Source organism: Drosophila serrata, unplaced genomic scaffold (genome assembly GCF_035046125.1).
Source record: "Drosophila serrata isolate PLE 108 unplaced genomic scaffold, ASM3504612v1 contig_272, whole genome shotgun sequence".
Lineage (NCBI taxonomy): Eukaryota > Metazoa > Arthropoda > Insecta > Diptera > Drosophilidae > Drosophila > Drosophila serrata.
Window position 1 is genome coordinate 11,013,250 of NW_028257170.1, and position 23,292 is coordinate 11,036,541.

At 36.2% G+C, this 23,292-nt stretch overlaps 4 protein-coding genes and 1 long non-coding RNA gene across 9 annotated transcripts in view; 2 read left to right on the plus strand and 3 right to left on the minus strand.

The window, feature by feature from the left end:
* Positions 1 to 127: 127 nt before the first annotated feature.
* Positions 128 to 23,292, plus strand: part of Ac76E (adenylate cyclase type 2 Ac76E) — a 40,836-nt gene continuing 17,671 nt past the window's right edge. For 2 of the 4 annotated variants that reach the window (XM_020960197.2, XM_020960199.2), the window contains exons 1-2: positions 154 to 418; positions 11,159 to 11,524. In XM_020960197.2, coding sequence (XP_020815856.2) covers positions 11,338 to 11,524 — 187 coding nt within the window. In that variant the 5' untranslated portion in view covers positions 154 to 418; positions 11,159 to 11,337. Of the gene's footprint in view, positions 419 to 10,649; positions 10,745 to 11,158; positions 11,525 to 23,292 lie in introns of those variants that run through there. The other 2 variants (XR_015271917.1, XM_086833765.1) reach the window with 2 other exon arrangements.
* Positions 12,325 to 12,995, plus strand: LOC147643565 (uncharacterized). The gene is made up of 2 exons (XR_015271919.1): positions 12,325 to 12,512; positions 12,566 to 12,995. It is a non-coding gene; the product is annotated as an uncharacterized LOC147643565 (long non-coding RNA).
* LOC110190015 (uncharacterized) lies at positions 13,486 to 14,318 on the minus strand. The gene is made up of 4 exons (XM_020960313.2): positions 14,180 to 14,318; positions 14,027 to 14,124; positions 13,802 to 13,964; positions 13,486 to 13,743 (listed from the first exon to the last, which is right to left on the minus strand). Exons 1-4 carry the CDS (start codon positions 14,283 to 14,285, stop codon positions 13,664 to 13,666), a joined length of 447 nt encoding a protein of 148 aa, XP_020815972.2. The 5' UTR covers positions 14,286 to 14,318; the 3' UTR covers positions 13,486 to 13,663.
* LOC110189925 (uncharacterized) lies at positions 14,391 to 15,423 on the minus strand. The gene is made up of 5 exons (XM_020960203.2): positions 15,299 to 15,423; positions 15,169 to 15,204; positions 14,758 to 14,843; positions 14,537 to 14,699; positions 14,391 to 14,481 (listed from the first exon to the last, which is right to left on the minus strand). The coding sequence occupies exons 1-5, from the start codon at positions 15,417 to 15,419 to the stop codon at positions 14,402 to 14,404; spliced, it is 486 nt and encodes a 161-aa protein (XP_020815862.2). The 5' UTR covers positions 15,420 to 15,423; the 3' UTR covers positions 14,391 to 14,401.
* LOC110189924 (uncharacterized) lies at positions 15,516 to 16,760 on the minus strand. 2 transcript variants are annotated; one of them, XM_020960202.2, is made up of 5 exons: positions 16,554 to 16,760; positions 16,400 to 16,494; positions 16,189 to 16,345; positions 16,020 to 16,130; positions 15,516 to 15,945 (listed from the first exon to the last, which is right to left on the minus strand). In XM_020960202.2, the coding sequence occupies exons 1-4, from the start codon at positions 16,696 to 16,698 to the stop codon at positions 16,039 to 16,041; spliced, it is 489 nt and encodes a 162-aa protein (XP_020815861.1). In that variant the 5' UTR covers positions 16,699 to 16,760; the 3' UTR covers positions 15,516 to 15,945; positions 16,020 to 16,038. The 2 variants fall into 2 exon arrangements, with proteins under 2 accessions (XP_020815861.1, XP_020815860.1); XM_020960201.2 differs by having other exon boundaries at positions 15,516 to 16,130.

Genomic DNA, 23,292 nt, shown 5'->3' on the forward strand with positions numbered 1-23,292 from the left:
CAACAAAATTTCTTGCTTGCATAAAATGCTTTAGCAGATTCATCAAATCAAAATCAGAATTTTTGACACTGTGTCTTTGAAAATCGAACCACTGTGCAGTGCGTGCGTCTGTGTGGGTTAGTGGGCCTCAGCCTGTTGGACTTTCGGTTGCTCAGTCTCAGTTCTAATTGGAACTTGCACGGGTGCGGTTCACTGGCGGTTTTCCGGCGGTTCACGGGCGATTGTTTGACGCGATTTCGCGCGTTTCCTTGCTTTTCGAAGCGCCAGTGCGAGTGTGTGTGACCGTGTGTGTGCCAGTGCTGAAGTGAATTTTTAAATAACATGTGCCATTAGGCAATGTGTCTTTTATGAGTGTATATTCATTGATGTAAATGATTTAGAAATAAACACTGGCGAAGGAGTCACATTTAAGCATTAGGTATTGTAGCAAAGTTTCACTTCCAACGAACCGTATAATTACTGCTGAACGAGTCATTGAACTGATTTAACTATTCGATTCGTAAAAACCTAAATATATTATATTACATTTTGGAATAAGAAACTAAGAATGTTTGAAGAGAAATGAAAATGTGCACTTAAAGTTGGACGCTTAAAGTCTTTAAGTTCCAATATCACTCAACTTCTTTATGGCATCCAAAAGTGATTCCCCTATTTCCCAAACTTGAAGCCAATTCAAGAACAAAGTGGAACAACAGAAAATAAACATTGAACTTGAGGGAACGACCGGCACGATCTGCTTTCCTATAATCAAGTGTAACTAATTGCCAAGCTCAATAGCGACTGAAATTAGCTAAAAATACAACAAAAAATAAAATAAATAAATAGAAAATACAAAAATACGGTGCGAGAATGCGATCTAACGAATCTGAATGGGTAGCCACGGATCGAAATGTATATTCAGCGACCTCTCTCGCGCTCTCTTTGATAGCGCTAATCGTATCTGATTTCTGATTTCTGATTTCTGTTTTTTTTTTATTAAATATTTATTTCCATTTAAAATTCGGCTAGCTGTTTGTTAATTAAATACGGCCGCTTACCGCAAAGGCAACACCAGCAAGTGTCTCCAATTTGAATGTGTATATTGTATGAAATGGCAAATATAATTTAATGCTGCTTTCAACTTGGCAGCTGGTGGCAAATTTCTGCGTCAGTTCTGGTTGTTATTGTTGCTATTTTCTGTGTTGTATTTTTTATTTCCAATTTTTTATTTTATTTTTTTCAACGGCCGAACGAGTTGATCATCGCCTATGTGTGAATGTATGATGAAAGAAGTGATACAGAAAAACAAAAACAAAAACATATATGTACATAAGTGAATATATTTTCCCATCTATTTATTTATTATCTAAAGTGTGTGAGTGTGTCTGTTGACTTTGGCATTATTAGTATTTTTAGTTGCATATCTTTTAATACATTTTGGGCCCAATAATGCACGATCTATGTAGGTCCATGGACTGATTCAAAGAATTCGTAATTCGTAAAAGTGAATGCCAGAATGTTACAAATTCAATTTATGCTGCCGCATAATAGTATCAACAATGACCTTAGCCAATGTCCTTCTGTTTATGTTTCATAATTTCGAACTATTTTTAAATCTTAACCACACTCTTAACAACATACACCAACTCACCCAATTCGCTTGGCTCTAAATAAATCAAGTTATAAAAGTGTTCTCGCAGATTTTGTTTTGGCTCACGGCTCTGCATTAATAAATTAACGCCCCCACTCAGCGTTGCTTATTTATTTTTTCTTTTTGTCCAGTTTCTATTTTATCTTTATGGCCGAGAACCACCGAGTTAAGATTCTATAAAAAATGACATGCTTCGTATATAAATATGAAACATATGAAAAGGTAAAAATAAAACCAAATCAAGCCACTTGGCATATGCTGCTACCTTCGATAACGAATTGAAGAAGCGACCGGGGCGGCGATATTTTCGGGGTTCTCGACATTATCAAATGGCGATAGCGCCGATAAAATACTTTATTGAAGCCGGCACTAAGTCCAATGAGACAAATTGTATTTTAAATTTCTGCCAAATTTGTTTTATCTTTTCTAATCGAATGGCAGTATGAAATTATGGCCAGCAGCACCTTAAATGCAATAAAGTATTTGAGTTGTCACAAAGGTTTGGGCCATGAGGCAGGCTAACATTTATTAAAAATTAAATATTTCTATATATTCAGTGAGTCATTAGCATTAGATAGCAAAAATAGAATATCTTATATCTTTCGCCCCATTGCCTTACAATTTTTGAATCAATTCAAAGCTGAGAATATTCTACATTCGTTTCGAGGTTTTGGCTAATTTAAAGCATTTACAAATTCAACATTTTCAACCTATGTCGACACTGGTTAACAAAACTAAACAAGCTTGAACATAATAAAATTATTAATTGGCAAAAAAATAAGTTATTCGTTGTGGAATTTTTTAATATAACAAAAATGTATAGCTTTTAACCCAATGGTTTTTCACAATTGCTGTGCAGTGTTTATTTTTGTGTGTGTTTGTGTATGTTTCGCACCATTTCCTTTGTGACTTTTGTCAAGTTTAAAAAAATTTGTGAAAATTGCGTTTTTATTTACACACACAAGTGCAATGCGTTATGTGTGTATTGGGGCATTTGTTGCTTTTCCTTAGGTCACATCACATAGTTTCTTATTTTCACAAGATCTCCTCTACTATATAGTATTATCCGTATATACAGATACCAAAATATGTATGTGAACGAAGTGTATTTATATTTATTTCTCGTTTGAATTTAATTAAATTTGCACATTTGTGTTAAATTTCCAACACATACAAATGTGCCGGTGCGGCGTCCATCTCTCGTGCTTTGTGTGAGTATGGGTGTCTATCTATGAGGGCCTTTCCGTCAGTCGGTTGATCTGTCTGTCTACGTGTCCGTCTCTCCGCGTGTGTGTGTGTGTGAGTGTGTGTATGTGCCCCCCATGTGTCAACCTAGACGCCTAATCAAACAACAACAACAATCAAAGCAATAGCAGCCAAATTCCCAAACCTATGTTACACATAGAAAAAAGTTCGAAAGAAAATGATATATCAGACATTTATCTAGAAAAATATTTTATTTCCATAACTTTAGCCCTATTTTACCAACAAACTTTAGTATTTTTTAATGATTAACAATATACATATTATTTTTTGATTATTAAACCCCTATTAAATTATTATATTTATTATAGTTAAATTCTATTGAAGTTTATTATTATTACAATTCCTTCATACAATTTGAATAAATTTAATTGCTAGTTTTCTTAATAACTCTTAAAATCCATTTAAAACTTGCATTTCTCTCTGTGTAACAAAAAAAAGACACAACAAAATGTATAATAAAAATGTGTAATGACAGGGAACTAGAGTAAAGCGTATCAAAATAAAAACAAAACAAGGAAAACATGAAAAGCCAAACTGTAACACATAAAAGAAACTAGAGGGATTTATTAAAACAAAACTCTCAGGGGATTTATTTTTAACCCCACCGACATGAAATCAAAAATTTGTATTACAAAGACAATTCATGTTGCATTTTAATAAAGCGTAATTCCACCTAATCGAGATAGTGTCTGTTCAGTTGAAAAATAATGTGAGAAAGTGTTTTTAAATTGCAGTAGGAAAGCATTTAATTGAATGGTGAAGATAACATCACAAATGTCTAAACTTTTTCTTAATGACACTGAGAGAGATTATTTATCTGACTGTAGTTTTCTCAATTGAAAAGTTCTCAGTAAAGGCTCCTCTTTTTTAAGACAAATCCTCAACAATGTGTTTACTTTTTTCATGTAATAAACCGCTTTTATTTATTGAATGGTTAGCATCAGTGGAAAATTGAACAAATAAATTTTCCATTGTGTTGGAAACTCCACAGAAATGGGTTCATTTATTTGGTTGTAAACAGGAAATGGAAAAAATATTTGTATTTTCTTAAGAAGCTTTATGGGCTTAAATCATATATTCGTTGGGTGTGCAAACATATTAAGATATAGCGGGTACAAATTTTATTTACCAGAAATAAATAATTGAAAAACATATAAGGCAATATACAATTATATGAAATATAATGTTAGATAATTGAGTTTCGTTAAAAATCAATGTAATTTTCAAGGTAGAAATAAATAATATATAAAGATACGTGGCTTTGTTCTAAATCTGTATTCCTAACATAATAAATCTACATAAACCTATATAGATATATAAATTATAATTAGATAGTTTGGTTCTTTTTAAATCAATGCACTTAACTGTTTTCAAGTTTGCTGGCGAGGGGCGTGAACTTGTTGACGTAAACAATTCGCAGCTCGGGCCAATGTATTTCTGTTGAAATATATTGCCTACACACTTGTCAGTTATTGCAATCAATAATTTAAGTGCAGCGAATTTGTCGAAAGTTCTTACACACAGATTTGTAGGCATTTCCCTTCACACTTGTCCGACTTTAGAATGTCAAATGATCGCGCAACGTGTCTCCGCAGATCTTGGCAGAAATTGATTTATTTGGCCATAACGCAGGGGGCCCGTAGAAGCCAAAAATTGATTTTTGTTCATACTATATGTATGGTCGAGAGCATTTGCACAAATCTTTGGGCTGGGCCACTCCACTGGTCGCCGCCAAATGGGCGCGAAATTTAATTTTATGGCAAATCAGGTTTGTCTTTGCACATTGCACAAATATTTCATTTTGACACAGAAGTATTTCGGAATCCAAATTGCATAGCACTCAAATCTGAATCCGAAAATCGTTCTACATTCTCTCAGGGCTTTGCAAATCCCCATCTTTTGCCATTGTTTATTTTTGCTCTTAATTACCTGTTGTTTCGGCTTTGGCAGCCGCTGGCCCGTCGTTTCCTCGATTATTCGCATTTTTTGGCCACGCTTATTTTTAGACTTTTGATGTCCGATGGCTTTTATGGCCGGCCGCGGCGGTAGCTAATAAAATCGCTTAGCACATATTTCAAACGTATCTCTCGGATCCATAAATGAGCAATTAAAGCTTATCTTAATGCGATCATCCCGGTGAATGGAATGCAGCTTCCAATGGATTAGCGGGTGCTGGAGAGACATTTGATTAAATTGTCCTCTCAAGGTCTTTTTGCTTATGACGACGAGCGAGATGAGTTGAGAATGTGCCGTGGACTATCTGCCACTGAAAACGGTATAAACTGGACAAGCCGGTTCAAATTGGTTCCAAAATGCCAACTACTTGACGCTTAATGAGTGACATAAGCTTCGATTAATTACTCTTGAAGCATTAATTAATTGGAAAATAAATGCCACTTAATAAAGCCATAAACTGAATAAGCCAGAAATTGAAGAACTATATTAATGAAACATGATATTAAAACATTTTTGCATCTGATGGATTATTCTCCTTAGTTGGATTTTCGAACTTACATTAATGGTTATTACTAGTTATAATAAATTGAATTGAACATTCAGACTTATGGACCATATTTCGAGATAAAGAACCTTAAATATTATTAATATTTTAACTTAATTATACAGTAATAAACATCTTGTTGCAATTTCCACAGCATATTTCCTTTCACATCCTTTCGGTACGCCTCTTAATTAGCTCAACTACATGCCAGACCCTAATTGATGTTTTCCCTATAAGTAGTTTATGCATTCTGTGCCAAATCAAATTAAACACCATCAAGCAAAACGGCAAGAGTCACGCATCCACCCACCAATTGCAATCCAAGGCAAGCTGGGACGTGCCAAGGCGAGACCACAGAACTAGGGGCTCGGATCCGCAAGAACCAAACCCGAACCACAACAGCCACACCCCACACCCACAGCACACACACCCCACACACTCCTTACACACACAAACTAAGACTACATACACCAACCACCCACCAAAAGGGCGGTTACCCTAATTCGCATTTAAATGGCTCTCTGGTAGCGGTCGAGAAGGTTTGGCTAATGAATCAGCATTCATGGGCCAAGAGCAACCGAAATTTATATACATATGTACGTACATATAACCGAGAACCTCCTTGTCCATTTGTTTTTTCTTTTTTTGGGAGCAATTTAAGCTTAGAAAACAAAAATTAGCTTGCTATTGAGTAGTCCTGACCTGTTGTGGTCCAACACTGCGTATACTCGATGCCGTTGCGGCTGGGCACTTGCGAATGATGCAAGGGATGCAAGGGCCAGCACTCAGTCTAATTGCATTGAAACCGAAATCTCTTTGCCGACGTTTTTGGGCATTCAATTAAAAAAAGTTTCCCACCGACTTTCAAGTTTTAAATTCACACTTTTGTTCCTCTCTCGATGGCTTTTCTAAAACATTAATTTAATTTTTAGCTTGTTATTTGGGCTGCCATTTTCCAGGCCATGCACAAAAATATAATGCAATTTTCTAGCTTACTACTGAGCTTTGATTTTCCTTCTAAAAGGGTTTAACTTAAGAGATGACTTTAAGGAATAAATAAATGCAACAAAGTTTTATGTAAAACGTTTAACGCTTGTATGATATATATACAGAGTATTTAAAATTGCTGAGTTTCAAGATGGCATATTCTTTTTAGTGGTTAGCTTTACTCAAAAGCAGATGTTCGCCTTTATGGCCGTTCCAATAAAAGTTTCACCAGGGAAAAATTGTAGATGACCCGAGGTCGAAAACAAACATAAAACAGATGAGTGTGAATGATATTCAAGGATGGTGGGTAACAAACATGTATTAGTGAATATAATAATTGAAATTGAATGCAGTTTTAATTGAAATAAATTAGATGATCTTGGTAAAAAATATATAATATTTCAATAGAGGCAAAGTTTAAAGTCATGTTACGGAACACAATCGCTTTTCTGTTTACACAACCCTTAATTTTTTCATCTTCAGTATGAAGTATATTTCCCGTAAAGTTTGTCCCATTATATATAAATAATGACAAACACCCAGCATCCCGTCGGGCTGAGGTGCTCAAGTTGAAATATGAGAGACACGCTGGGCATCGCAATCCCCGAAAGCGGCGAAAAGAAAACTTTTCCCGCCTCCCCCCAAAGCGTTTCCACCCACAACCCCTTGGAGTGGCGAAGGCAATAAACACAGGCGTAATCATTAATCATGCGCGATCAAAGTCAAAGATACAAAAAACAGACACACATACGTGCGAGCAGATACACAGATACACTCAGGGAAACCCACTTGTTCACAAATGATTATTCAATCAAATTGTTCGCTACAGCAAAATAGAGCTATGTGTATTTGGTCTGTAAGAATGAAAGTTAAAACTGTGCTTAATTTATTTTAATTTAAATATATAAATCAATTATGAATAGTTGTATGTGAGATGAAACATAGACAGGTTAGAGTTCCTTTTCTTTTAGACACAAATATAAAACAGAATACTTATTAAACCTTTTGTGAAATATTGTAATATTGTATGAAAAAAACTACTCGAAAACTTTATAGATTTGGAAGCCATTTACAAAAGCCGGGCAGAGAAATTTGAGCTAGAGACTAATAGCCTTTTCTCCATGTGTATATTTGTTTGGGGAACAAGCGTCGTTATTCTGGATTGATGCTTGGGGGCTACTTTAATCAATTTCAAACAACAAACACAGAACACTTGGAGCCTCATAGCTGCAAAAACGCAAGGTTCTTTGGGCAAATATTATTGTATATAAATGTTTATTAAAAGAAAGAAAGATGTATTGCTGGGGGCAGCAAACGGGAATATGGGGAATTTTCGGGCTGATAAATGCTCGTGGCTAGCAAACAGACGACGTCACATTTGCAAAATTGAAAATATTCACACACGTTTCTATATGTACTACGGAGAGACATTTTATGAGTGCACACCTTTAAAATTGCAATAAACGCGGCAATCGAAATGCTTAAATAAAAACAAAATAAGGCGGAAAATTTATGAGGCTTCGGTCCTCCTCCTCCTCCTCCTCCGTCAAGCATGCTATTGCCCCACTAGCTCAAAAGACGATAATTATGATAATAAGTTAAATGCAAAAATTATGATAATTGGCCGACGAGATAGCTACGCCCTCGCTTTCAGTGCATTCTCCAGAAATATTAGCAAGCGCGAATGAGATTGCTCATCCGCCACGTTGGCCGGGTAGCTATAAAAGTATTGCAAAGCCGGATATTCAAGGAAATGCACATTACACCGGCATATTTATGGCTCATAGAAAACTGTACAAATAACTTATAAGATGCCCAAGGAATTTGGAGGCACAATACCAAGGACTTGTGGAAGGAGTTTGGTATTTACATTTTTGGGAGTTACTCAGGTTCTATGCACGAAATTCTAAATGAAAGTTATCAGATTTCTCGTATTTGTAGTCCAAATAAATAAATGTGTTATTGAGTTTGCTCAAAAATTCGTAAACAAACTGGAACTTTGTGTTTATTTTAATTTGAGATACCTGTGAAAAGTGTTTCTAGCACTGCAATTTACCGAAACAACTTAAAAATTATAAATATCTGAATATTGAATTCATTTTTTGTTGGAGTCTTAGAAACTTAATGTTTATATTAATACTATCTAAAGATACCTTAAACCAGCAATATTTTTTAATATTTAAGCAATTAAAACTACATGCTATAATCATACTATAGTGTTTTCCAGTTGAAAAGTGTATTAACCCAGTTGGTAAAATTCAAAATAATGCAATCGAATATTTGCGAAAATCATAAACAAACTTGAACCTAATCTTTATATGAATTTAAGCAACCTGCAAAACGCTTTGTTTATTTATTTCCATTTCGCTTTATTTTTCCACCGCCCCCCCCTACCGCCACGCCGCTGCACTAAGCTGAAGCACCCCTCTTGGCAATGGCGGAGCGTAAACAAACCCCCTTAAAGAAAGGAAAACAAAAAGCGAAAACACGGACCGGCGAGCAAAGCCAAACAAAACAATTTTGAAAAGAGAGAAAGAGTCCAACTAAATGCGGCTGAACAATGGATCCCCGTATATTTATTTATGAGTAGTTTCAGCGAGTGCTCTTGTTCCCCAACATATTATATGTGTGTGGGCTTTGCGGGTCAAACGCGTGGTCGCCTTTCGCTGGCTGCTTGTTTAAAAATGCGAAAAATCCACAAGTGGCCACAACAAAGGCGACACTGCTGCGGTGAAAATGACAATGAATTTGAGTTGGACTTGGAGCTTATCAGTAGCACCCATTATGTGTTCCATCTAAGGTCTTTGAGCAAGGCCAAATTGAATGAATATAAACTAATAACTGGGAGGATGCAGGGAGGCCTTTATAAACTTATTTTGATGCGTTTATTTTGATTTAATTCTACATATTTTTAAAGTGTAATGTAGAAAGAGGAATATTTTACTATATTTTTTAATTTTAGCTTAAAAAAATTGAAGTTTACTTACTGTTTAACTACATTTCCAGAGATGTTTTAGGTCCACTATAACTATATTATATATGTCCCATTTTACTTAACTATGTTTTATTATTATTTATTTATTATACTTTAATATTTTGTATATTTTCTACATTCTACATTCTTCTACATTCGTTAGTAGTTTTTAATGGGTAAAAAACATGTAGCAAGCAAACGAATTTCTTTATTGTTTCTGTTGATTTCTACGCAGGACTGCTTTCATCCCGACTTTATTTTATTTTGTGTGCTCCACTCCAAATTAAACTGACACAATTTAACTTGGCCAAAAGATGCAGCCGTGAACAGCGAAGCGAAAATGTTGAGCAATTGTGGGTAGCAGAAACTTTTGCCAACTTGAATGAACAACGGTGGCGCCAAAGTGTAGTTACTTTGGTGGCTTGACAAAGGCAGAAAAAACTTTGTCTCTTGGCCCAGTCACTCGGTGGGAGAAGGGGGGAAAGGACAACTGGGTGGGGAGAGTCGCATCTCGCATGTCGCATGCCTTAAGGATATGCGAGAACTTTAGCCGAGTTCGCTCGACATACTGACATTTAGACACTGACGCAAAGCTCTGAAAGACTCGTAAATATGCTTTCTAAACAAAATAATTACAATTGCTAAGGCAAATGACAATGTTTCTACGGTTTCCCTCATGGAATGATACTTTTTAAACATTAAGAAAACCAGAAACAACGAGAAATAGTACCTCATGGAATGATACTTTTTAAACATTAAGAAAACAAGAAACAAAGAGAAATAGTACAACAAAAGAATGTATATTATTTTATGAGAAGCTATAATTTGTATTTGTATAATGTTGACTTACCATTGTTTTAAGTCAATTAAAACTCTTAAACTGTAACATAACTTGATTTTAAATCTTTGGAATGCTTGAATGTTTTTATCTACTTTAGATGAACAAGTTTAACAAGTTGAACAACTGAAACCATTATATAAATCTCCCAATATATGGATTCTGCTTATGTGAAACAAGTGTTAGAAGTAGAAGATATTCTCAAAGGATATATTTTGAAAGTTTTTTTGATCAAATAACGGCTTTGGTTTTTGTTAAAATACACATATATAAAAAAGTACCTACCTTTATTGCTCTTATGTACGAAACTTGACAATAAAAAAAGAAACTTTGATCTAATATAAATATATTTTCCCACAAGCTTATATGTCATTTATTTATATTTTTTTAACCTTATATATTACATTAAATACTTTTCAAATTAAGATTTTAGTTTTTAATGAAGTCGGACAGATACTATTTCGCCAACACTAATGGAACACAATAAACTTTATAGAGTATAGTTATCGCCAGCATCTTGGCCAAAAGTAACTTCTGTTGTGCTCTGAAGTATGTTGGGCTGAAAACTTTTCTAATTGCTGCATAGACACTTTCAAGCCAGCGAAGGCCAGTGTATTTACATACAGAAATACATACATTTTCTGGGTACAGAAAACAGCAAACGAAGTGCGTTAGGAAAATGCTGTGACCAGAAACAACATTTAACAACATCAAACAAGATGAACAACAAGTTCGAAGCTATCACGTGTAGCTGCTGTTTTCATCTTGAATTTCCCTTTGGATATGTAAGAAAATGAGATAAATCGAATGGCATACTAAGAAACACTAGAAAGTAGAAACTTTATTTTTTATTATTCAATAATAATTTCTATGTATTTAAAGAAAAAACAGTATTCATTTGGCTGATGTAGAGCTTTCGAACTAAACCATTACTCCTTTCACTTCCTTTCCATTTCGCTTCAGTAACTCTCTCGCTCTCTGTGCCAATTTCCGCACGGAAGGAAGGAGCAACAAGTGCACCAGGTTCGAGGGCGAGGAGGAGCATCCCGGAGCGGTGCCCGGTACAGGGCGAGGCAATCGAAACGCGCAGCTGGCGGCTGTGAGGAGTGCCCGCTTCCGGCTTTCCGCCGCCGCCGTTCGCCATGGTAGAGCACAATGCGGAAACTGCGAGAACGGAAAACGGAAACGCCGCAAATGCAACGAATCTGATTGTCAAAGTCGACGGAAATGCAACGCAGCCCAGGACGATGACATCATCGGCGGCTAAGATGGCGGAGGCATTATCCGCTTCCTTGGCGGATTTAAGCGAACATGAGAATGGAACCACGGGTGAGTGTGAAAATGCCTTGAATTCCTCTATGAATTGGAAAAGCTTATTGAAATCAAATTAGTTTCACAAAAAGAAGTTTCCACAGTCAAGGTTGCTTAGCTTAAACTTTCATAAAAACGAAGGCAATATAAGTTATTTCGGGGAAATCTCATGCTATTGCAAACTTTTTGTATGCTTTGGAACCTTGATCACTTGCTAGTTGTTAACTCGTAGAATGTATGTTTTATACTTTCGTAGAGAATTAAATAATGTAACAATTTTTAGATACTGAAGTAATACTGTATTCTTAATGTTTGACACTGCTAGTCTATTATACGAGCCTCGAGCTTGCTTTCTATTCATCCTTCAGCCAGCTCAGGGCCATTTTAGGTGGTTGCCTTGGTTTGGTCTTTAAATTGAATTGCCAGTCTGCCCAGCCCTAGTTCCCGAGTCAGTGCCAGTCCCAGTCCCAGTCCCGGACGCAGACCCGTCCTTATCCGGCCCAGCTCACTCCTTCCCCCTCTGGCCGGCTGATGTAACCCCGAGCGCTACTTAATTTGGGCTTGTCACGATAGCATCAGGCTCTCCCCGTTTCCAGCGTGGCGCGTTTGTTGTTTTAATTAAATTTACCCCACTCGCGCGCCTTTCATAATCATAATCGTAATAATGACGACAGAACAGTTATTTTACTATACACTTTTGATTAATTTGTGTTCGCGCAACGCGGCTAAAGTCCAAAAGTCAAAGAGCCAAATCTAAAGAGAATTTGTACTTAGCAAAGTTATCGATGAAGTAGTTTAAACTTTATGCCCAAGCTGAAAGCAATCCATGGTTTAAGCTTCAGCATGAAGTCCAAACTCATCATAATAACGTAGCTTATTGAGGGGAATTAACATTTTCAAGAGAGCCAAGAGGAGCAGAGCCAAAAGTATAGTAGCCAGATTTCCGTAATTCGTACGCTGCACTCCACTTTTTGCTGCTCTACAGTATTGGTGGCAGGCGACACAGGTAACTCCAAACTTTTCGTAATGCTTTTCACCAATAAGTATCTGGCATCCCAGTTGCGGCGACCAGAAGCAGCAAAACCGCGCTATAGGATCTGTTATTAAACGGTCAAAATGGGGGACAGCCTAATAACTACACACGGCTGGCTTACACTTCATTTGGTACATACGGGGCATGCATTGCGGAAACTTATTAGTTGGCTGAGTAAAGTTCTTCTGAAGCGCATTTACATCCTCTTCGTGACAACGGTGGCCAGTAGATGTAAATGTATGAGGGATCTTCGAACTGGAGCAATCTCCACATCGGTTTAAGCCTGGTGACGCTGTCACATGCAAAACAAATGTCCGGCAATTCTTCAGTGACTAGTGGCATTGAGTACTTACAATCTTCGGGATGTTGTCTACTTTTGTGCACCAAAGTAATAAATACAAGTAGCATAAATTTACACATTTTAGAATTTTTTTCTTAAAAGCATTTGGAATCAAATGATATTGCAGATCCTACTGAGATGTAAAATAGGACTTTTGAGAAATTGGAATATTCTGAATTCATAATGCAATATGGTTTTGTAATACTTTTATATATAACATCATTCACGGAATTAACGAAACTAGTTTTCCAACTTTCCCCAAATTTTGTTCTCTATAATTGGCATCAATTTGATCATGACAAAAAAGTCACAGTTTGAAATATAGTGTCCTTTGCTTGGGAAAAATGCATTGAATATTATAACTAACTAAGGACATTTCCAATTAGAGGGAAAATATATGTATCTATTTAATGATTCGACAAACATTTCTCTTTGGCTGACAATGTGAACATCAAAAAGTGACTGATAAAAATACATATATTTAAAGGACAATGCCCGAAGGTAGGACAAAAGTAAGCTACATTTTATTTTGCATATTGGTGAAAGCAACCTGTGGTCCATTTGACTACTTGTTGTACATGTCATCAGAAGAACATCGAAGACAAAAGATTTTGATGTTGAAAAACCAACGATGCCTTAAGGTTTTTTTTGGTTCTTTTTTAGGTTCTCTTAGTAGAATTTCTTGCATCTAGCTTCGATTAAATAAAGTACACACATTCTACTTTAAATCCATCGTTAAATTACTTTTTTGATAATTGTTATTTATTTAATTTTTTATTTTCAATTATGATTCTCGATTATTACGTTGTTTCCTCTTGCGTAAATAAAACGAAATGGCCGTGAAAAGAAAATAGACTGTCGATCCTATTAAAAGAAATAAATCAGCGCTGTCGTTGAACTTTAAAGAATTCATTTGTCTTACCGCAAACGAAGATTATATAAATCCAGAATAAAATTTCATACTCTAGGCCCAGGTTTGCATATACATTTGTCTTCAAGGCGTAGGACACTGAGGCATAAATTATCACATATATCATGTAGGATGCCTCGATAAGTGAGTAAAGAAAAATTGGAATAAGGTTTGTCTATTGATCGTTAATTTATTATAAATAAATTATACTTTTATATAAAAAAAGCATAAGCTTACTGTAAGCACTGAGCAGGACAAGCAAAGAGAGGAAATAAAATGTAGTATTCCCCATAAAAGGTTCAGCCAAACCTCCACATTATTATACTCCTTCAGTCCTGAATTGAATAAGAATAAGAATTATATATCTGACCTTTGTTGATTTAAGCTTACGAAAGAATTCCACCATGTGTATGAAGCCAAGAACCAGTTTCAAAAAGGATATAATCATACAACCGACGCGTAAGCTTAGACACCAGCAAAACTTTTTCAAATACATTAAGTTCCTTTATTTCACTTACTGACGACAAATCCAATGCTATAAGGTTTCAGTAAACTTCTACACTTTTCAAGTTTACATTCAACTAAATAAAGGATAACTTACAAACCAAACCATTAAGCTATATTTTCAGTTTCTTCCTTCCTCAGTTGTCGATAATACGAACAGGTTATAAATGTAAAATACGAGGTCATGGCTAAAAACAAAAGTATTAATAATAAATATGCCATCTATTGATAATATAAATTTACTCAGCCGAATAACTATGTACGCCCAATATGTAATATTATGCCACAAGCTCACATTTATTATTAAATTTTTACCCATTGCAGATGATATAATACTATATGAGATAAGGTATACAGGCTGAAGGACTTGAAAGACCAGTGTAGTCCAAAACAGACAGAAATATTGCTAAGGGTTGCTCTTTTATTTATATTAATCAAGTGTCTTTATATAGTAAGTTACTTACCGATAAAACCGCTAGGATCAATATATAGGATGCGCAAAAAGACAATAATTCCGCGAAAATTTTTAAACATGCATGGAATACATGAGCTAAAAGTAAGGAAACTTTACTGTAATTTTATCAACTTCATTTATTAAAAGTAAAAGCATGACACCATATTAAGAAGTTAATTTTAAGGCTATGGCATTTTCAGTAATTTAACTAAGACTAGATAAGAAAATGCATTAACTTTTGCATTAACAGGTTTACAATCAATTTAATATTATGTATGATTACTGGAGCAGTTTTTGGACAACGATACGAGAAAGATTAAAATAAGTAATAATCTGAATATAGTTCCACATATGGTTTCCTGTTCTAAGATGCTTATAAAAACTATAATTAATGACAAACCTTATGATGTAACATACTCACCTGGAAATCTATATTTGGTTTCACTATTGTAAGTCCCTATTAAAATAATAAAATGGGAATTAATGTTAATTGTAATAGAATCGTGATATGAATAAGCTTAAATATTGATTAATAAATAAGTTTTATTTACTATTCAGGAGGTGCATTATGTAGTTTATGTTTGTGGTGGACAAACATAATCCAATAAGCGCAATTATGATACATCCAATTTGCAACGATACACAGAAGAAACATTTTTTGGCCACAATCATAGTATAATAAATATTTAAATAAAGGGACGTTGACAGTTAATGCAAAATGGACTATCTTGTACATTTTTAAATTAAAAAACCAGTTCAAGATCAAGATTCTCTGCTTAAAAATAGTTAAACGAAACAAATGAAATGTTGAAATATTATGTTCTGCGTAACACATGGCGTATACGTAATTTATTTACACAGCGGAAGTCTCCGGGAAATCTTGTTATATTGCCTGGCCAACTGTTGGTGCCAAAGTCAAAGTCAAGCGAAATTATATCCCCTCCTTGCCGCCATGTCCTCTTGAGCCTGATGTGGGGAGTATTAACTTTTTTGCATAATTTCAATTTAAGCAATTTATATTATGGCCTCATTAGCATCAGCATTAGCCTAGAGTTTCCCGCTCGATATGTGTGTGTGTCTCTGGCACGCGTGGAATCGTTTTCAGTTCTCATCAAGATGCTAATGAAATTATAAAGAAAATTGAGTCTGCCATATTAACACGGTCCAAGCTGTTATCATCACGCTGGCAGTCTTCTTACTTGATGAACAGGTGTAGGGAATATATACACGGAGTCTAAAAATAAAGATAAATTCAGGCTCTGCATATCCTACCTCCTCCTTGCCAAGCGCCTTATTTGTCCACACAAGGCGGTCGGAATTCATCTGGATTTCTCGTCACATAATAATGAAAATAGACAATGAGGATGCAGTACAAGTCTATCACTGCAAGTACAAACAATTATGCAAGTGTTAAGGGCTAAAGATTATTGTACGATCTTACCGAGGGTAATCAGCATCGCCAGTACATAGACGGAAATGGAGAGAGCGCTGTGGAAGTAAGGGTTTCGACCGTACGGTAGTGCATGGAAGACAATGTAGTAGGATATCATGTGGATGACGAACATTGTTATCCAAAGGATAACTAATTTCATAATTTTCTGTTGCAAAGTTAATGTTCAATAGGGATCGAAACGAAGTGATTCCTTGCTCACCGACATAATAGCTATCAGCAGGACTACGGCGGCCGCGATCATCAGAGCGATATGGAAAACATTGAACCATTTGATCGATTTATCAGTTTTACTGGCTGCGAAAATACTTAACGATGTATGGTCAAATGATCCGACAATAGCCTTTCCAACTTACTTTGTTTGTAAATTGCATCATCGACAATGGTGCCCGCATTAATAAATCCGAAAAACAAGGTGTAGAACGAAATTATAACGCACCCAGTCTTCAATGACATACAAAAGCAACATTTGTATTTGATCAGCTTCCTGCGTAATGGCATCAAAAATAAAAACTCTTTTGTGTGTATAAATGCCAATGAAGTGTCATTTTTGACGTTTAAATCCCCACAACTTAAAGCTGGATAACTCTTTAGAATCTTTATCCTGGCTTAAGGTCAGTGAAGTCCATCTCTTTGGACAAAGTTGCCAAAGACCATGTCCCTCCCTGTGAAACTTTGGCCATACCAAACTTATGCAGAGTCCTTTGGCCTTTATGCACATCCTTCGCTGAGCTGAGCTAAATGCTGCCTGCTGCTGGTTTCCCCTCTTTAATGTGTTAGCTGAAGCAGAAACTGTCTCTAAAATGAAGATTCCATTTAACTTTAAGATTTTCTTTAATGTATATTTATATATTGTATTGTTCAATTAATAATTATTCGTTCTAACTAGCTTGTGACTAGCTTTAAGACCGTAGAAATCACTAGCCAATTAGTCGGAATACCTTCAAGTTTTAAATGGAAATACATAATTGATTCTGTCCCGTGATGAAACCATTTCTTAGAAATGAAGCCTTCCCATACGGCGAGCTACTACTAATGATGTCAATCTGATTAGTGTATTGTGTGCTCCCAGACTTCATTATCCTCGGGCAACATATGGCAGCTTCATTTTTTGATTGATTGCAGCATCAATTTATTTGTCATTAATACCCCGACATCGAATTGCGTAAGCAACGTGTTGATGGCCCATTAAATGTCAGCCAAAAGAACAGATAGGAGCGTTAGTTAAATGAAAAGGCTCGGTCACATATCCGTACCCCTTCGTGGATCGATCGATGCCAGGGCCATTCCGAATCTCTCTCATCCACTCTTAGCTCCCAGGGCAGCAGCAGCTCATCTATCATCATTGGTACTGGTATCGGCATTGGCCTGGGTGCCCGGTGGCCCGGGTGAGAGCTCCTTTCTATCCGGGAATGCTTTTACTGTATCCTTCGCTCTTCTCCATAGCTTCGCCACTTCGTTCACACCCTCACACCCCGATTCCGGCGTATTTATAGCATCTTAATTGAATTTCAATTTTCAATTTCGCTTTTAATTGAATTCAATGAAAAAGTGTCGATGAAACGGTATTCAGCCATCCCTCATCCCCAGCTGGCTCCCCTCGTGAGAGTACCCTGCACCCTGCAGTCGTTGTTGATGCTGTTTATTCAGCTGCCAGTTGAGCGCCGCCTGGCTGCCTCTCGATGGCGCCGTCCAGGCCACAAAGCGCCCGGGTGAGCCTGCGAAATAGCACTGAGAGAAAAAACGTAGTTAAATATAGTCAATGTTTCAGTGGTATTGAAAACATATCGATACTCAATTGGGTCGATATATTTTTCAATGTTTTTACATTGTAAATTTATCGTTGCTTTCATTATATTGAGTAACTAGCAAAACTAATTAGAGATGGTGGAAAAATTCGATAGAGAAATATATTTTGAAGTTACGATATATCATTCTGTTCATTTTAAAAATATATATAGTAAAATAAATATAAAATATATAAATATCAAAAAAACACAAAGAAATAAAATGAAATATATCGGCAACACCATTGCATTTATCAAAAATTTACTTTTATTTGACATTTTAAATACGTAATATTTCGATATTTCAAATATATAAAATTTTGCATTATTATTTAAATTAAATGAGTTTTTTATTTTGGTCAACATATGAGTTTCCTAACTATATCAAATCCTTTTAACTTTACAAAATTTAATATTGTCTTAATTTATTCCCTTGGCTTATCCAAATTTAAGCTTATGTTAAAGTCGATTCCTTTAAGTCATATAAGTATAAGCTGCTCTTAAAGCCAAGTAGAGATAAGTGTGAATTTGGTCTATTATAATTAAATTAAGAGATCTATGCTTATTTGATAAATTTAAAACAACAATACCTTTTTTATGAGGTGAGGCAATAGCAAGTTGTACTTAAAATGGTTAATATTAAATAGTGTGGCAAATAATTTTAACATTAACCAAAAGTTAATTGTAAATAATCTATCTAGTTTCTAGGTTCATATGTTAGATGATAAATAAGAAATGAAATTGTATACGACCAATTGCTTATATAGCAAAAGAAATTAGTATTGTGGGTACATTCATCAAATACCAAATTTATGTTCAATTATATTTGAAGCAATAAAGCACAATTGCTTTTCCCTCAGTGGATATCTAAAGTGTACTAAAACGACCCACAATTGGCTTGATGTGATTGCGCTCATATTTTGCACTCTGATTGGTTTGTGATTGACTGAAAAGTTGTAAATTGATTCGACTAATGTAAGTGCGGGCCATTGCGAGATAAACAAACCCATTTCGGTGGTAACTGGGTTAAGGAATAGAAAAGCACAAAAAATGTTGAACCCTATCGCTATCTGTGAACATTAATTTTGGTCGGTCTTGTTTCAAGTTTTATGAATTTCCTTTGATAATATATAATATGTATGACTAAAGTGTCTGTATAAAATAGTATTTTCAAAGGGCTGGCCTTTCTATTCAGAAATATCTGGACCTGGCCATGCCTTTTCATTACAACAAAAAAAAATCTTGAATTAATGTGGAAATGTGCCACAAACATCGCAAGCGGGGTGAAAAAATCTGTCACCAACGAAGCGAATCGGACAAATAGAAATTCAAATGAATGCAACTTGCATGTGAAATGAGGAATGCCGTGCGCACACCTCTCAGATGCGGAATGGCAGCATCTGTAGCTGTAGCTGTATCTGTATCTGTAAATGTATCTGGCACTGTATATGCATTTTGTTGGCTGTCTGGCTTATTATGCGGGCCCCATACACATAACTCGCGCATGAGTTTGCATTCATCATGGGGCCACACGTGTGTATCTTCGGCTTAGCCGATATGAGATTTATGCCACTCAACACAAGACGAAATATCCTCGACAATAGTAGACCCTTCTACATTTGCATGCTGGGGCAGAAGGTTGAAGGTGCCAGCGATCTGTGTTGCCATTTCCCCGGGTTTCCATCTGGGGAAAATCAAGTATTCCGCGAAATTGGCCCCCAAAGATAAAGCCGGCAACCAACAAAAGATGTATGCAAATTGCTTTGACAGTGAATATGTGCCCGGAGCAGAGTCAGCGTTTTATTGCTAAAATATGCACATTACCATGCCAGATTTGTGGGATCTGGCCATTGATTGCCCTGCTCCGGGGAGAGGTTTGAGTTAAATCGGAATAGCTGAAGAAATCATCGTTTAAGAGCAAATTGATAGCGAATCATGGGGAATTCAATATTCATGAGAAGCTTACAAGTGGCTTACATGGTCTTTTGTACTTGGCAAATGCCTTTAAAAGGATACTCCTTTTGGAACTAGTTTAACCTATAAATAAGTATAGTTTCATAAATATACACCTTGACATTTTTTATCTTGTATGCATTAAGATACTTCTAACGTTGTGACATTTTGTAATACGAATGTAGATGTAATCTTAAATGTTAATTTTTGATTCTTCAAGCCCTATTGTGCTGATGATTTATTTTCCCCAAAAAAATACCTTTCTAACTTAGGCTTACCTCTAAAAATAGCTTAATCTTATGATTCCGCTCTCCTATTGCTATAAAGGCATCCCATGGACACCTATTGGGATTTCACACACTATGGGACCATTACGAAAATTGAAAGCTTAAGCGTTTTGGGTCTAATAGCTGATTGACTTGCGTGCCACAGAGCCGAAATGAAGGTAGTAAAGGGAAGACAACGTATGCAGAGACAGGCAAAAATAAATACAATAAGATAGAGTGTCCTGACTATAAGATACCTATCGATGTAGTTTGTGCCTGAAAATGAGTTTGTTTCCCACTTTATCACTTCTTTTGAAAGTCCTTCAACTAGGATTTTTGTAGTTACTACAAAATCTAAGGTAGGAAAGCATATAGCATTTAATTTAGCAATATATGCCTATATATTTTAGATTATCTTAATATAAAAACTTATCATCCAGATTACATAGCTTACTACCAAGGTAGTAACCCCTTTCACATTGGGTATTCGGTAGAGAAAAGTGTCAACTCAAGCAAATGGGCAAGGGATAGCTTTTCTGAAAATAAGTTCTCGATGCGCCTGCGAGTGTCAGCGGCAGACTGTTGACTGGCCCTGGCTTTTGTCTTAGCCATGACATTATTTACGAGCTTCGTGCCAGCGACACGCACAGCAAGGCAAATGGGCAGCTGCGTTCTCAGCCGCAGAAACTAGCAGGATACGTGCCCCACAGGGTCGACTTCGTTGGCACGTCTATTACCTTAAGCGTCTGTTGCCAATTTGGCTTCCTTTTGCCACCGCACATGGCCTGGGGCTCCGGAGGTTCGCATTGACTGCACCTTGATTAATACGCTGCCAGGACACTCTTTTTCCCATTCCACCGCTTGACGCCATCTCGTTCCGTTCTGCCATTAGCACATGCTGTGGCTACGAGCATTTCCATTGTTTCCGTTTCCGTTGTCCTATTGTCACCAATTTGTTAGGATGTCTCTTCTTTTCATCAACGCTATGGACTATTTCACATTATTCATGCGAGGTAGGTGTTGACTGCTTGTTCTCTTTAGGAGAAGTTGATGTATCCGAAGATTAATGAACACATTAATTATGAATATAAGCTAACGACATTTGCATTATAAAAATATATAAATTAGAAATTATTTCTCTATACTATCTTTTTGCTTAATATTTAATAATATTAATATTTAATTCCATAGAATCAAAGACATTTAGAAATGTACATTTTTCCCCTTCTTATTGCTATAATAAAGTTTTATTAATTTGTCGCAAGATAATATAAGAACAGCTCGTTATAAATGTGTTTATTTAGCAAACTGCCCTTTTAACAACCCGGAAACATTTGGTGTAAAGAACTTCATTTCCAAACGCAAGAAGGGTCTGTTTGGGCCTTTGACCCACATCACACATAATGGCTCCATTTAACATGACCGAATGGTGCTATGAGATAAATATAAATATAAAAATCCCTTGAATATATCTCTGCATTGAAAGGGCGGCTATAAAAAATCAAAGTGAATGCAGACAAAAAGCTATTCGAGTAGATCGTCCGACTAAGCCCCTCAGAATGTGGTGACTACATCGGCAATCCGCTCCAAGGCTTCGCGCTAAAGTCGCACCGGCACTCGAATCCTTGGCATAGATGGTGTCTGCTGCTTGCCATGCGGCACACGATTCAGCGCAAAAAGCTTGTAATTCCCGTCTCAGCCCGAAGGATGTAATTTACAATGTTGCAGCAGGTGGCAGTTTCAGCTCGGAGTGGCTGCCATGCAAGTGCCGTATTTGCCGCCTCCATTTTGTTGCATTTTATGTTTGTCGGCTTGGGCCGACAGGTCGTATGTGCAATATTTTTCGCATCTCCATTGCCATGGGGCACACGCTGTTGCATATTTTCAGGCTGCCTTAATACCACAGAGACAGAGAGAGAGAGAGAGAGAGAGAGAGAAATTGTAGTATTTTGAAAATTTTAGCAAACCTGTGCGAAATATGTTGGCTAAATAAACGAGAAACGGCAGGGGTTAAGTGGCGAAAACTGAAATGAATTTACCACCGAAAAGGTATTTAAACTTTAAATGAAAATTCACACGGATTTATCGGCATATCTATTAGTTATGTTTTAAGCTGTCAGGACCACAAGCACATGAATAATTTGAGTGTGCACTTGAAAGCCTTAAATTATTTTATTTATTGAATTATAATTGGTTGATGTCAGCTCAGAATATATTACAGAAAGTATATATTATTTATATGTTGTGCAAGTATTAATATTCATTTAATTTAGGGTGCTAGTAACAAGGTGTTACAAATAGGATATATTTATATTTATATAAAGATATATTCCGAAAAGGGTATAGTTTGTTTAGTCACACTGTTAAATGTAGCCGAAATTTGACTTTGTCTTTTCTGCAATTTTAGTTAAATGAAACTAAAAACTAATTTGACAATTTGTAAGCTCTTCTCTTAAATTTACCTGAATGCATTTTTTACCCAGACTAGAGTTTCGTTCACCGTTTCCTAGATTCTGTTATGGGATGCACTTGGTTGGTAGAATAAAAGCTGCTTCGCCACTAAGCTGGTTACCCAATAGCTTAACCCGGGGCATGGGTTTAAGCCAGCGCCTCCTGCTCCTGGTTGGGGTTGCTCTGCATCTTTAATGCGATGGCAGCCCACATGAAATTTCGTTGGCAACGAACTCAATCTCCCTAATCGCTTGCCTCTCGTCTGAACTGCTCGCCAGGATGCCAGGAGGATGCCTTGACAATGTGTCCACACATACTTAATCATATGGGCAGGACCTGGGGGAAGCCGTTGCGGATTTCAGCGCTTTAGCTCCGAGATAAAATAAAATCTATGCCAAAAGCTTCGGCAAATGTCGCTGTCGCTGTCGAGTCTTCGTCTAGGTTTTCTTCAACTGTTTCACTTTAGCAGCTTTATTTTTTATGAGCCATCGTGCAGATACCAGCTCTAAGGTGGCTCTGATTTGATTCATGGGGAACAATTAATACATACATATGTAGATTAAACTTATTTTTTACTATAGTAAAAAAAAATAAATTAATATTGAGAGATTTTTTAAGGAACAGTTAATAGTATTATT

Coding starts and splice junctions, on each gene's coding strand:
- LOC110190015 (XM_020960313.2), bottom strand. CDS start 14,285: ATGTATTTGAAAAAGTTTTGCTGGTGTCTAAGCTTACGCGTCGGTTGT. Junction 14,125..14,179: donor ACACATGGTGGAATTCTTTC/GTAAGCTTAAAT, acceptor TATTCAATTCAG/GACTGAAGGAGTATAATAAT. Junction 13,744..13,801: donor TTATATAATCTTCGTTTGCG/GTAAGACAAATG, acceptor TTCTTTTAATAG/GATCGACAGTCTATTTTCTT.
- LOC110189925 (XM_020960203.2), bottom strand. CDS start 15,419: ATGATTGTGGCCAAAAAATGTTTCTTCTGTGTATCGTTGCAAATTGGA. Junction 15,205..15,298: donor CATAATGCACCTCCTGAATA/GTAAATAAAACT, acceptor TTATTTTAATAG/GGACTTACAATAGTGAAACC. Junction 14,844..15,168: donor AACCAAATATAGATTTCCAG/GTGAGTATGTTA, acceptor CCTTACTTTTAG/CTCATGTATTCCATGCATGT.
- LOC110189924 (XM_020960202.2), bottom strand. CDS start 16,698: ATGCCATTACGCAGGAAGCTGATCAAATACAAATGTTGCTTTTGTATG. Junction 16,495..16,553: donor TGATGCAATTTACAAACAAA/GTAAGTTGGAAA, acceptor GTATTTTCGCAG/CCAGTAAAACTGATAAATCG. Junction 16,131..16,188: donor GGCGATGCTGATTACCCTCG/GTAAGATCGTAC, acceptor TTGTACTTGCAG/TGATAGACTTGTACTGCATC.